We start from the raw sequence: 15,074 nt of genomic DNA on the forward strand, positions 1-15,074 counted from the left end.
CCACATCTCAGAGGATCTGACATGGACAACACACATAGACTCAATTGTAAAGAAGGAGAAGCAGCGCCTCTACCACCTGAGACAGTTAAGGAAGTTCAGAGTATCGGGGAAGATACTCCAGTCCTTCTACTCCGGAGCTGTAGAGTCTGTAGAGAGCATCTTGACTGGAAACATCACTGCCTGGTTTGGAAACAGCACGGCACAGGACAAGAAGGCCCTACAGAGAGTGGTGCGCTCAGCTGAGCATACTACGGGTATTGCACTACCACCCCTGCAGGTCTTATATAACAAGAGGTGCAAATCCAGAGCCGAATAATGAAAGACCCTCACCACCCCAACAACAGCCTGTTCAAGCTGCTGCGGTCAGGCAAACGCCTGCGAACACCAGCAACTAGGACAGAGAGACTTCGGCTCAGCTTCTTCCCCCAGGCCATCAGAGTCTTGAACACTGAACTCTCCACACATAAGCACACATGAGCACAGGGAACAAAATAAGTACCAGCCAACCGCCAATGGCTGGTAAAAAATCTGCCTGGCTGGTAGTTTTTAAAATCTACCAGCCAAATGGCTGGTAAGTCAAAAAGTTAAGTTTGTTCCCTGAGAGCAGAGCTACACAGCAGTGCGCCTATTTTGCGAGCCGAAATAAGTCTGTGGTTTTTTCTTCTTCTCACAACGGGTCAAATGCATCTAACATGCATTGCATCGTCGCCATTCATTTATGCCCACATCGCTTATGGTCACTTTACACAATGAAAGGTCACTTTAAAAAAACAAAAACGGGAGTGGTTCTTGTATAGTAAACAGATAGCAAGCTAGCATAAGGACACATGTATAACTGTAGATTGTATAGTATAGCATTGTATAGTAGTGTACATAAGACCCAGTGCCTCATCCGTAGCTAACAGTGTATTGCACTATCACAGGACCTAGCATGTCTTACCATGCTTTTGTAAAACTCATGTACATATACCTGATATGTCTTTACTCGTATTACTTGTATTATTGCACAAATGTCGCATTCTCATCCTATTGGATTCTTATTATTGTATTATGCACAATCGTTGCGGGCAAGACCCCCCGCATTTCACTGTATACTTGTATGCCGTGACAAATAAAACTCTTGACTTGACTCTTGACTTGACTTGACTTCAATTTAATAAATTGCCAAATGTGTGGAAGTTAAACCTTTTGTTTCGCCTGCAACTAGCGCACCTCAATTTAGATCTATTGTGACAAGCATGCCGCGATTGATTTGCACTTTGTTATCTGGTCCGTCTGTCTCATATAGTAGAAAACGGTAAAGGAAAAGTGTCAATCTCTTGAGACTCATCACAAATCCCACGTTTAGAATCAAATAAACATCCTTCCTTAAAAGTTGTGGTAAAAAAAAAAAGAACCCGACCTCATGTAACAAATAATGTCAGCAGAAGGATTTGAGGCCCAGCCAACGCTCTTTTCACGAGATCATGAACAGGGGCTAGTGTTGTTTCTGCAATGTCTGGGCACTTTGGGCAGAATGTATTCTCGACATGGGAGAGTAGGGTTGGGTACTGTTCACATTAGAACTGATACCGGTACCCAACAATACCTTTTTCGGTACTTTCATCTCTAAAAATGTAATCTACCTCAGTTGTAAAAAATGAGTCCAAACTTCAAATGATTTATTATCATTATTATTTATTTAGAACAATTTGTTAACGCAAGCGTTGTCTGCATCTAGCTTTGTAAAGTGTAACCACACTTGCGACCATTTTCGGCTTGCCAATGCCCCGACTGCTTTGTTGTTGTTGTCAAAGTCAAATCCTAGGTAAGTGTGTATTATGCACGTGAACATGCAACACACTTCATAGGTTTTGTGGTAAACGCAATCGCTTCCATGACAATACATATTCTACTAGAAGGAGCAGTACAGATGGTATACTTCCTAAATTCAACACAGTAATGGGCACAAATACTTTTTTATATTCTGCGGCATTGGAGTGGAACACGCTTCCGGTGGCCCTGAAAAGCACTATATCTGTCTTCTATAGTCTCTTGTTAGTATGTGTAGGAGTTTAATACAGGTTAATGTTTTATGGGGATGTTCTAGGTTTTATTATGATGCTCTATGTTTTATGTTGATGTCTGTCCATGTCCAAAATCAGGGACCATGATGGAAATAAGTGCTTGCACTTTCTCATGTTTTTATCCCTTGGATGGTGTCTTTTACTCCACAATAAAAATCAATCAATCAAAATGTCAGACACCACACGTGTAAAACACAATGTGCAAATATACATAGAGATTTGTATCTGTGGCCCTCTAACCCTCTCAGAACTTGACCAGCTATATCTTCACAGTCATGTCTCGTCTCGACTATTACAATGCACTGCTAGACTCTTCAGCTTCTACAGTTGCACCGCAGGGTCTTAATCTCTAATCAACCAAGGTCAGCCCACGTCGTCACCCCACTTCTCAGAGAGTTGCACTGGCTTCCCATGGCTCCCGCGCCCGCCTACCTCCAGTCAAAGGTCTCTAAGTAACTACACACATCCTCAAGACGCCTACGCTCTGCATCTTCTGGCCATCTGAGACCCACTGCTATATTCAGGCTACTGGTGGGGTCATCGAAGTGAAGCAGGCTATTCTCTGTCCTCACTCTACGGTGGTGGAACAGACTTCCTCAATATCTGAATTTTAAGTTCTTACTGTCTTTTTACTATTATTTACTATGCTAATATGTCTATACTACTATGCATTCAGAGTGTAGCGCTCCAGTTTGACACTGCTAGACGAACAATACCACTTACCCTTAGCAGGCGTAGGTGTACCCCTCCTGGTGACTTGTTGTACACAATTTGTAAGTCACTTTGGATAGAAACGTCAGCTCAATGACCAAATTAAAATGTAAATGTAGAAAACAACTTGCTACTGAATTATTAGAGCTACATGTAGGTACACCGGCTGTTTGCTACTCAACAAGATTCAACAGTTTCCAATGTTATGACAAGAAAATGTGCCAGCTAACTTTGCAAGGATATTTGCAAGGCCTCCCTCCTCCCTTGCCCCAAGACGAAGAGAGAGGAAGCTGAATGTGAATTATAGACACATACATCCGCACGCACGCACGCACACACACACACCACCACCAGCAGCAACAACAACAACAACAACAACAACAACAACAACAACAACAACAACGAAAGCAGGCAGTAAACCAGAAGACAGAAGACAGTCCCTAAGAGAGATCTATGGGCCTCGTCAGATTTCATGGTGGTGAGCAGCTGTAACCTCCTCCCAGCAGCAGACGTGTTGTTCCAGGTAGGGAGCCTGTCAAGAAGACCCACCACCCAACCTAGCAGAAAAACCATTACTCTACTGTATTCCCTCCTCTGCGTTAACTACATTGCCATCTCCTGTTTTCTAATCAACACAGCTGTCTGCAAAGCTGCTCCCGGCCACCCCTGCCTCTCCATCTCTCTGACTCATGACCAACGTCTACGCGTGTCTATGAGCCTGCCGCTATAACCTGGGTGTTCTACTGCCGCTATAACCTGGGTGTTCTACTACCTCTATAGCCTGGGTGTTCTACTGCCTCTATAGCCTGGGTGTTCTACTGCCTCTATAGTCTGGGTGTTCTACTGCCGCTATAACCTGGGTGTTCTACTGCCGCTATAGCCTGGGTGTTCTACTGCCTCTATAGCCTGGGTGTTCTACTGCCTCTATAGCCTGGGTGTTCTACTGCCTCTATAGTCTGGGTGTTCTACTGCCTCTATAGCCTGGGTGTTCTACTGCCTCTATAGTCTGGGTGTTCTACTGCCACTATAGCCTGGGTGTTCTACTGCCACTATAGTCTGGGTGTTCTACTGCCTCTATAGCCTGGGTGTTCTACTGCCACTATAGTCTGGGTGTTCTACTGCCTCTATAGTCTGGGTGTTCTACTGCCACTATAGTCTGGGTGTTCTACTGCCTCTATAGCCTGGGTGTTCTACTGCCACTATAGTCTGGGTGTTCTACTGCCTCTATAGTCTGGGTGTTCTACTGCCTCTATAGTCTGGGTGTTCTACTGCCTCTATAGTCTGGGTGTTCTACTGCCACTATAGCCTGGGTGTTCTACTGCCTCTATAGCCTGGGTGTTCTACTGCCACTATAGCCTGGGTGTTCTACTGCCTCTATAGCCTGGGTGTTCTACTGCCTCTATAGCCTGGGTGTTCTACTGCCACTATAGTCTGGGTGTTCTACTGCCTCTATAGTCTGGGTGTTCTACTGCCACTATAGCCTGGGTGTTCTACTGCCACTATAGTCTGGGTGTTCTACTGCCTCTATGGCCTGGGTGTTCTACTGCCTCTATAGTCTGGGTGTTCTACTGCCGCTCAGTGGCGTCGCGTGGGTAAAATAACAGGGGAAGCCAAAAAAAAATTATTAAAAAAAAAATTATTCAATATTTTTATTAATATATTTTTTTTTTTTTTTTTTTTTTTTTTTTTTTAAGTCAAGCAGTCACCATGTACACTACAGTATGGCTCGGCGGCCAGTCAAACGTTATTTTTATTTATTTAACAGATTGCAGAATGGGTACAATACAGTACGGCTCAATACACATTTACGATGAATTGAAAATGGGGGACCCTGATGTAAACAAGACGAAAGTCTTTCTCTGGTCTGCATCCCCTTAACAATTGTATGTATTGAGCTGTACTGTACTGTACCCATTCTGCAATCTGTTAATAAAGTTTTCATTCATTCATTCATTCACACACAATTGTATAAGGGGATGCAGACCAGAGAAAGACGTTTGTCTTGTTTACATCAGGGTCATTAATACTGCTGGAGCATTGGTTAATTTTTGGTCCGATTTTTCCTTGCGCGATTTTGCGCGCCGCGTGGGAGCAAATTCGAGACACATATTCGGTTGCAAAAAGGTGTCCCACGGTCTCCTCTATGGCCGTGAATATTTTCACGCGGATCGGAATCACGGCGCGCCCGTGGGACACTTTTCCGTTTCGGCGAGTTTATTCCACGCTTTCTGTTTTCCTTTTCTAAGCATTTTAGGGGCTACATGTGAATCAGTAAAAGTTGCGGGACGCCCAGATGTTTCCACGATAGAAAGCTCGCGTGGATCCCATAATAGGCTCACTTAATACAGCGTTTTTAAAATCACGCGACATTTTAAGGGTCGCGAGCCGACCTTTTCCCCTCGTTTTCGATGATGGAAGTGATTTAGGAAAAGCTTCGGCACGCCGAGAGGTCCCCGTGGATTTAATCTCGCGAGGATCGGGGCAATATTCGGCCCGTGGGAACAGTTACGGGTTAATACAATGTTCAGAGTGCAGAGGGGAAAATATGGCACCTGCCCCGCCTCCAGGTGGAATATTATGCTGAACGTCTTCCTCCCAGCTCCGTTTTAAACTTTTAGGGTGTGGCCCAGTGGCAGTCAGCTCGAATCTGATTGGCTAGGATCGGATTTGGAGTTTGGACTCACTCTATAATGCTGGAAGCCTGGAGAAAGAGACCTACCCACTGCTTCTCTCCTATACTAGCTGCAGTAGTGAGCACAGTCTGACAGTGTGTTAGAGGGAGTGAGAAGGAGAAGAGGGAGACATTAAAAAAAAAAAAAAAAAAAAAAAAAAAAACACAGATGCACAGATGAAAATGAATGTAAACTATATTAAAAAAAAAATTTATTTTAATTTTTTTTTTTTTTTCATATTTCATATTTCATAATTTGATATGAAATTTATAGGGAGGCATGGCTTCCGTTGGCTTCCACAAGGATTCGCCACTGCTGCCGCTATAGTCTGGGTGTTCTACTGCCTCTACTGCCTGGGTGTTCTACTGCCACTATAGTCTGGGTGTTCTACTGCCACTATAGTCTGGGTGTTCTACTGCCTCTATAGTCTGGGTGTTCTACTGCCTCTATAGCCTGGGTGTTCTACTGCCTCTACTGCCTGGGTGTTCTACTGCCTCTATAGCCTGGGTGTTCTACTGCCGCTATAGCCTGGGTGTTCTACTGCCACTATAGTCTGGGTGTTCTACTGCCTCTATAGTCTGGGTGTTCTACTGCCACTATAGTCTGGGTGTTCTACTGCCTCTATAGCCTGGGTGTTCTACTGCCTCTATAGTCTGGGTGTTCTACTGCCACTATGGCCTGGGTGTTCTACTGCCTCTATAGTCTGGGTGTTCTACTGCCACTATGGCCTGGGTGTTCTACTGCCACTATGGCCTGGGTGTTCTACTGCCACTATAGCCTGGGTGTTCTACTGCCACTATAGTCTGGGTGTTCTACTGCCTCTATAGTCTGGGTGTTCTACTGCCTCTATAGTCTGGGTGTTCTACTGCCTCTATAGCCTGGGTGTTCTACTGTCTCTATAGCCTGGGTGTTCTACTGCCTCTATAGCCTGGGTGTTCTACTGCCACTATAGCCTGGGTGTTCTACTGCCTCTATAGTCTGGGTGTTCTACTGCCACTATAGCCTGGGTGTTCTACTGCCGCTATAGCCTGGGTGTTCTACTGCCGCTATAGTCTGGGTGTTCTACTGCCACTATAGTCTGGGTGTTCTACTGCCTGGGTGTTCTACTGCCTCTATAGCCTGGGTGTTCTACTGCCTCTATAGTCTGGGTGTTCTACTGCCGCTATAGTCTGGGTGTTCTACTGCCACTATAGTCTGGGTGTTCTACTGCCTGGGTGTTCTACTGCCTCTATAGCCTGGGTGTTCTACTGCCTCTATAGTCTGGGTGTTCTACTGCCGCTATAGCCTGGGTGTTCTACTGCCTCTATAGTCTGGGTGTTCTACTGCCTGGGTGTTCTACTGCCTCTATAGCCTGGGTGTTCTACTGCCTCTATAGCCTGGGTGTTCTACTGCCTCTATAGCCTGGGTGTTCTACTGCCACTATGGCCTGGGTGTTCTACTGCCACTATGGCCTGGGTGTTCTACTGCCACTATAGCCTGGGTGTTCTACTGCCACTATAGTCTGGGTGTTCTACTGCCTCTATAGTCTGGGTGTTCTACTGCCTCTATAGTCTGGGTGTTCTACTGCCTCTATAGCCTGGGTGTTCTACTGTCTCTATAGCCTGGGTGTTCTACTGCCTCTATAGCCTGGGTGTTCTACTGCCACTATAGCCTGGGTGTTCTACTGCCTCTATAGTCTGGGTGTTCTACTGCCACTATAGCCTGGGTGTTCTACTGCCGCTATAGCCTGGGTGTTCTACTGCTGCTATAGTCTGGGTGTTCTACTGCCACTATAGTCTGGGTGTTCTACTGCCTGGGTGTTCTACTGCCTCTATAGCCTGGGTGTTCTACTGCCTCTATAGTCTGGGTGTTCTACTGCCGCTATAGTCTGGGTGTTCTACTGCCTCTATAGTCTGGGTGTTCTACTGCCGCTATAGCCTGGGTGTTCTACTGCCTCTATAGTCTGGGTGTTCTACTGCCTGGGTGTTCTACTGCCTCTATAGCCTGGGTGTTCTACTGCCTCTATAGCCTGGGTGTTCTACTGCCTCTATAGCCTGGGTGTTCTACTGCCGCTATAGTCTGGGTGTTCTACTGCCTCTATAGTCTGGGTGTTCTACTGCCGCTATAGTCTGGGTGTTCTACTGCCTCTATAGCCTGGGTGTTCTACTGCCACTATAGTCTGGGTGTTCTACTGCCTCTATAGCCTGGGTGTTCTACTGCCTCTATAGCCTGGGTGTTCTACTGCCTGGGTGTTCTACTGCCACTATAGTCTGGGTGTTCTACTGCCTCTATAGCCTGGGTGTTCTACTGCCTCTATAGCCTGGGTGTTCTACTGCCTGGGTGTTCTACTGCCACTATAGTCTGGGTGTTCTACTGCCTCTATAGTCTGGGTGTTCTACTGCCTCTATAGTCTGGGTGTTCTACTGCCGCTATAGCCTGGGTGTTCTACTGCCGCTATAGCCTGGGTGTTCTACTGCCTCTATAGTCTGGGTGTTCTACTGCCACTATAGCCTGGGTGTTCTACTGCCTCTATAGTCTGGGTGTTCTACTGCCTCTATAGCCTGGGTGTTCTACTGCCTCTATAGCCTGGGTGTTCTACTGCCTCTATAGCCTGGGTGTTCTACTGCCTCTATAGTCTGGGTGTTCTACTGCCACTATAGCCTGGGTGTTCTACTGCCTCTATAGTCTGGGTGTTCTACTGCCACTATAGCCTGGGTGTTCTACTGCCACTATAGCCTGGGTGTTCTACTGCCAATATAGTCTGGGTGTTCTACTGCCTCTATAGTCTGGGTGTTCTACTGCCTCTATAGTCTGGGTGTTCTACTGCCTCTATAGTCTGGGTGTTCTACTGCCTCTATAGCCTGGGTGTTCTACTGCCTCTATAGTCTAGGTGTTCTACTGCCTCTATAGCCTGGGTGTTCTACTGCCTCTATAGCCTGGGTGTTCTACTGCCGCTATAGCCTGGGTGTTCTACTGCCTCTATAGTCTGGGTGTTCTACTGCCTCTATAGCCTGGGTGTTCTACTGCCTCTATAGCCTGGGTGTTCTACTGCCGCTATAGTCTGGGTGTTCTACTGCCTCTATAGCCTGGGTGTTCTACTGCCTCTATAGTCTGGGTGTTCTACTGCCTGGGTGTTCTACTGCCGCTATAGTCTGGGTGTTCTACTGCCTCTATAGTCTGGGTGTTCTACTGCCTCTATAGCCTGGGTGTTCTACTGCCTCTATAGTCTAGGTGTTCTACTGCCTCTATAGTCTGGGTGTTCTACTGCCACTATAGTCTGGGTGTTCTACTGCCTGGGTGTTCTACTGCCTGGGTGTTCTACTGCCTCTATAGCCTGGGTGTTCTACTGCCTCTATGGCCTGGGTGTTCTACTGCCACTATAGTCAGGGTGTTCTACTGCCTGGGTGTTCTACTGCCTCTATAGCCAGGGTGTTCTACTGCCACTATAGTCTGGGTGTTCTACTGCCTCTATAGCCAGGGTGTTCTACTGCCACTATAGCCAGGGTGTTCTACTGCCACTATAGTCAGGGTGTTCTACTGCCACTATAGTCAGGGTGTTCTACTGCCGCCAGCCTGGGTATCGAACCGATGAGTTTAGAGTTTGCAAGCTTTTCTGCAAGCCCCCCCCCCCCCCTCTGGCGCGTGTGCAGACCGACTGGAGCGATGTCCCATGATAATAGAACTATGCTTGCCTAAAAGGAGGGACAGGAGCATTGATTTAGCCTCAGGGAGAGAGAGAGAGAGAGAGAGAGAGAGAGAGAGAGAGAGAGAGAGAGAGAGAGAGAGAGAGAGAGAGAGAGAGAGAGAGAGAGAGAGAGAGAGAGAGAGAGAGAGAGAGAGAGAGAGAGAGAGAGAGAGAGAGAGAGAGAGAGAAAGAAAACAAGAGAGAGGGGCCAAACTGAGAAGGTCATCTCCATTACTTGCATCCCTCATACCCTTTTGCTCTGTCTCTTCTCCCTCTCTGATTCACACCAATGAGATTGAAGGGTCATATAGTGGAGACTAGACCGTGCGTTCTGATTGGTGGTGCATCTCTGGCCCAGCACGATTTGTGTCTCTGTTCCCATCCTCACACACACAGAGAGAGAGAGAGGGGGTAGAGACAGAGAGAGACAGAAACAGAGAGACAGAGAGAGAGAGAGCGAGAGAGCGAGAGAGAGAGAGAGAGAGAGAGAGAGAGAGAGAGAGAGAGAGAGAGAGAGAGAGAGAGAGAGAGAGAGAGAGAGAGAGAGAGAGAGAGATGTAAGCTTCTGGCTGGTCCCAGAGCCAAACCACAATCGTGTACTGCCTGCAAACCATCCCAGAAACAAAGTTTACCAAAGTGAGACGGATTAACTCTAAGTGGAGGTAGGCAGCTGTGAGGGAAAACCGTGTAAATTGTGCATGTGATGAAACCAGAATAAGTTATATAAAGTTGTTTACAACCTTTTTATTACTGGCTCTGTTGTTTGTGCTCTGTGTGAGTGTGTGTGTGTGAGTGTGTGTGTGTGTGTGTGTGTGTGTGTGTGTGTGTGTGTGTGTGTGTGTGTGTGTGCGTGTGCGTGTGCGTGTGTGTGTGTGTGTGTGTGTGTGTTTGTGTGAGTGAAAAGTGAGGTGGAAAGGAGAGAAGAGATGAGAGGAGTGTGAGAGAGAGAGAGATAAGGCAGACATGAGCCCAGAATCTGTTTCAGCACCATGGACAGCGCACACTGCCCCATGAAACAAAGTCCTAACAGAATCTGCACTATGCGCAAATCATTTTTCTTTATTATATAATTTACCAATAGGCTCCTTCTGGCTCAATAACATTATAATGGTCAGAAAAATCCCATTATCTTACATTTATGGCTTGAGGCCAACCTGTAGCTATACATCCTGCCGTCAAAGTGTCCGATGAACTCATTCGGGGAAGGGGTCTATACAACAGTGTTGCATCCCACTGTCCACTGACAACAAATTAGCTATAGGTGACCGCCATGACCGACAAGAACCAGTTTGGCGTCTGTCAATTGGCACCAAGTCATCATCACTATATACACTAACATTAACACAACACTAACATTTACATGGCCTGGGTTGAGAAACGTCATCCTTAATGTGAAGCAACTTGTGGAAAAAACAGGCTATTGTAGAAGTGGTAGCCACTCTGCCATTTCTCGGAATTTGTGGACATTTCACAAGTACCACACACCCACACACACACACACACACACGCACACGCACACGCACACACACACACACACACACACACACACACACACACACACACACACACACACACACACACGTGTTATGTGTACATTATATTGAAAACATGCACACAGAGGACTAAGGGCTAATTCTTCCCTTTAGGATTGCATTATAGCACACACACGCGCGCACACATGCACACGCACACGCACACACACACACACACACACACACACACACACACACACAACAAGGATTCTCTCTCACACTCCCCTTCTATTGTGGGGCCCTCTCTCTGAGCATTACAACAAAAAATTAAAAATAAGACTCACCTTCACCGCGTCGGCGTGGGTGACTTTGTCGAACACTTTGTCGTTGACTTTCATAATCTGATCCCCGATCCTGAGACCCTCTTTCTCCGCCAGCGACCCCGGCTCCACCAGCGACACGTAGATCCCGACCCCGTGCTCCGAGCCTCCCCGGATGCTGAAGCCCAGGCCGTCGTTGCTCTTGTGCCTCTTCATGGTCACCTGTCTCGCTTCCCCGGGAGGCTCGTGCAGAAAGTTCCTCCCGAGGAGCGGTATGAGAGGCGCTGTCCCCTCGCTGCTGGTGCTGAAACTATCCGGCGAGCCGCCGCGCAGCGCGACTTGACTCTCCGGGGGACTCTTTGGCGAAAAATCCCGCGGCGGCGGGGGAGTTGGACCGGCGACGTCGTCGGGCATGATGTCGCCCCGCGGCCGCCGCGTCTCGGGGCTGCCATTGCGAGTCGCCACTAACTCGGACTTTAGATAGAGGCCCTCCGAGGTGTACTGGTCGAACAGGAGCTGGTCAGAGCGGGGGATGACCAGCCGCAGCATGGGCAAAAGTTGCCGTTTGCTCGGTGCGTTGAGGATGACTTTGAGTGTCTGCACCAGGTCGTAGACATTGCGTTTGGAGTGGTAGACGTTGAGGCAGTGGATGAACTGTTCCCTCTCGAAGTCGTTCAGCAGCAGGTTGAGCGCGTTGTGCAGCTTCTTGACGTTGGCGGACAGCGTGCGGGCACTCGAGGCCACCGAGTTGGCGGAGGAGCTGAGCGACATGCGCTCCAGATCCGTGCTGCTCATCCTAGCAGCAGTGGGACCGGCGGGACCGGGACACGGTGACGGCGGCGCCACACCGGAGGAGCGGTGAGAAAGAAGCACACATCACCAGGGCTGACCGTGCAGGCGTCTCCCCCGGCAGAGCCGCTGCGCCTGATGGCATCGCGATTCCTCCTCCTAGACGATGTCCACTCCGTGTTTAGCCATATTATTATTATTATTATTGGCCGCTGCTGGCTCCGCGACGGACGCCTTATTATATCCAAGCCGCTGGTTCACAATCCACCCAACAACAGATCGACAAAAAAACAACTTAAACAGACGATTAAGTTGAACTAAATGAATCTCAGACGAGCGTGATTGGCTATAATCATCGGAATACCAGCAAGTAAACAGTGTAAAGTTAATCCGCGCTGTGCGTAACGAGCATGCGTCGAGACGGAACCATGCAACACCATCCGAGGAAAACGCGCTCTGCTCGTCGGTGTCGTCTTGTTTCCCCTGCTGTTGCTTCTCCGGTGTCCGTCGCTCGCCGTCAACAGGCGAGAGAGAGAGAGAGAGAGTTCAAAACGAATAGTCTATATTATCACCCCACAGCAGAAATATAAACATTACGCCAATTCTATTAGAACGCAATTCAAATGGTATATTTACGCACGGTTGTCTGGAGAAAAGTTATTTCGGTTAGTTCTCCGAGTCCTGTCTGTCGGCGTCCCGAAGTAGTTCATTATCCTGGACTCGTCCGATTGTTCCTCGAAAATTACATCCAACTGTAGGGTAGTTAGTATAAGAATAGGCTATTATAACCAGCAATATTGCATACGTCCAGGGATAATACTTCAGCAATTTCATTTAGTTTACTCTTCTTTACTTGATGGCAGTCCTGCGGTGACCTGTTAACCACTAGACTAGACTATTGTACACAGGGCTTTCCAGATACAACATCGGCTGCTGGTCTGGCAGCTCTCGCGAGAGCGTGTTGTTGGTTACCAGCAGAGCCATAATACAGGTAAAAGGCTGCGTGACGTATAGCCTTGTGCAGCCAGTACGTTGCCTGGTAACCAACAACACGCGCTCGTAGGACCGACAAAGGTACACAGTAGTTAGCAATACCTGGCTTGGAAAGGTGTTATTTTTAGTTTGATTTAGAACTTGTAGCGCAATTGTGATTCTCTGCTGTAAAGGTTACACACTTAAGTTAAGTGTGTAACCTTTAAGACATGCTGTTGCACTCTGTCATGATGACATGTAAGTTAACACCTTCAGTGAGAAATGCTACTTAAAGGGGAATACCACACATTTGAATAATTCACATAATGTTCTTCCTGTGCCCCAGAGCAGTTCAATCAGTAGTTTGTGAACAAGCACAGCTCATTCCTAAAGCTATGATATTCGAGAGAGAACAATCCAATCTTTGATGTCACTGGGATGTAAAATCTGGGGCTGATCCATAGACAATGAATGAGGCTCTGACCTTATGGGGGCATACAATGTTTGTGTGAGCTCTTACACCCAAATAAGGTGTCATATTCTAGCATGCCTGAACCAGAATTAAAAGGAAGCTGTTTTTCTCTCTGTTATGGATTATGGTGATGTGATTTGTAGGCCTCTACCTCACCCTCTACTCTTAAGCTGTTTATCATTCTGCTCTTAGGTTTATTCGTTTTTTTTTTTAAACTTACATTTTTATTTTCATTTGTTCAACAACATACATAGACAACATTCATAGACAATACACATTACATAAATGAAAACAAATAGACAAAAAATGAGTAAAGAAAAAGTGTGACATGGGTCCTTCGGTCCATTCTTCATTTGCATTATTTATTTACATTTTTATTCATTTCCTTGTATCCTTTTCAAACCTCTGTGATGTCGTTACTTCCCCTCCTGTATTCTTCCCATTTTCCCCATTTCCATTCAAACTTTTCTTCTTGCAGCCTCAGCAGATGTGTGATTCTCTCCATTTCCTGTATCCCCTCTACCAACTCTATCCATTGTGTTAGGGTTTGAAACCGACCTCAAAACGCACGGCACAGACAGGTAGTTCAGAGTTAGCCAAATACTAGGGCTTATTTATTTACAGAGTCAAAAGGAGTCAAGTAACAATTTCGAACAACTAAAAAGGAGACTGCCTTCGGCAGAGTTATCTGCGGCTCTGCAGATCCTCTTGGTGTTAGAGGTGGGGAATCGGCGTTGACGCCGTAGCGGCTCTGCAGATACTCCCAGCTTCAACTCGAGGTGGAAACGGAGAGAGAGAGAGATCAACAACAGTCCAACAGTACACAGAGGCAGTGCAGTTCCCTCCTCCCTTAGCTGAGTCCAGAACAAACAAAAACGATAATCTTCAGTGTTATCCAAAACACACAATTAAGCAGAGTCCAGTGCAAACAAAAACGATAATCTTCAGTGTTTCTCTTAAACACACAATTTAGCTGAGTCCAGTGCAGACAAAAATGATACTCTTCAGTGTTTCTCTTAAACACACAATTTAGCTGAGTCCAGTGCAGACAAAAATGATACTCTTCAGTGTTATCCAAACACACAAAACAGATAATCCAAAAAGGGTTTGGTTCCAACTCACCAAGGCGCAAACGCGTAAAGCGGGCAACGAGGCGCAGCTCCAAACGGAGGAACAAGGTATTCACCAGCGGCAATCCAAAGATGTCCTGGAGGGAAAGTAGACGAGGCACAACAACAGGGGGAAAGCAGGCAGAAGAAGTAGTATTCAAAACGACCCGACATCGATTGAAAGAAGGTCCCAGTATAAGAGCCTCTGGGGCGCTAATCACAAACTATGACAGGTGCGTGCTGGAATTGATACTTGCTCCAGAAGCGTGTGGCGGGGAATGCACCAATCAACACAGTACCTTAAAAAGCGTGTGGCGGGGAATGAACCAATCCTCACACATTGATCCTTTGTCGGCACTTCTACCTTGTACCACAGTTTAGTTAAAGCTTTCTTGGCTGCCACTATCAATATCTTAATCAAATATTTGTCTTCCCCTTGGATTCCTTCCTGTGACAGATTCCCCAAATACAACACTTGGCCTCCCTGGGGTATTTCGTATCCTATTATTTCATTTATTATCCCTCCTATCTCTTCCCAGTAGTGCCTTATCTTCTGACATCCCCAGAATATGTGTGTATGGTTCGCCCCTTCCTGTTCACACTCCCTCCAAAGGCACTTAACCCATAACTGCTCCCGATGAGTAGGTTGGCACCTTAGTTACCTCCACCGTTGGTGTGTGAATGTATGAGTGAAGGGGTGAATGTGAGGCATAAGTTGTGAAGCACTTTGCCATATAAAATGCAGTCCATTATATCACATCTCTGCTAGATTGGTCGTCTGGACCAGACCACACGGTAATGATTGGCTTTCGCTGCAGGTCCCTTGA

General features: G+C 46.9%; 1 protein-coding gene across 1 annotated transcript in view; it reads right to left on the reverse strand.

Moving 5' to 3' along the window:
- The window catches only part of LOC311237059 (uncharacterized protein), a gene marked incomplete at both ends in the record, with an annotated part of 28,795 nt that extends 17,095 nt beyond the window's left edge, over positions 1-11,700 (reverse strand). Inside the window, one exon of the mRNA XM_084324867.1 lies at positions 10,930-11,700. Coding sequence (XP_084180993.1) covers positions 10,930-11,700 — 771 coding nt within the window. The remainder of the gene's footprint in view (positions 1-10,929) is intronic.
- Positions 11,701-15,074: the final 3,374 nt, after the last annotated feature.

This window comes from Notolepis coatsorum (assembly GCF_963971535.1).
Source record: "Notolepis coatsorum genome assembly, chromosome: 11".
NCBI lineage: Eukaryota > Metazoa > Chordata > Actinopteri > Aulopiformes > Paralepididae > Notolepis > Notolepis coatsorum.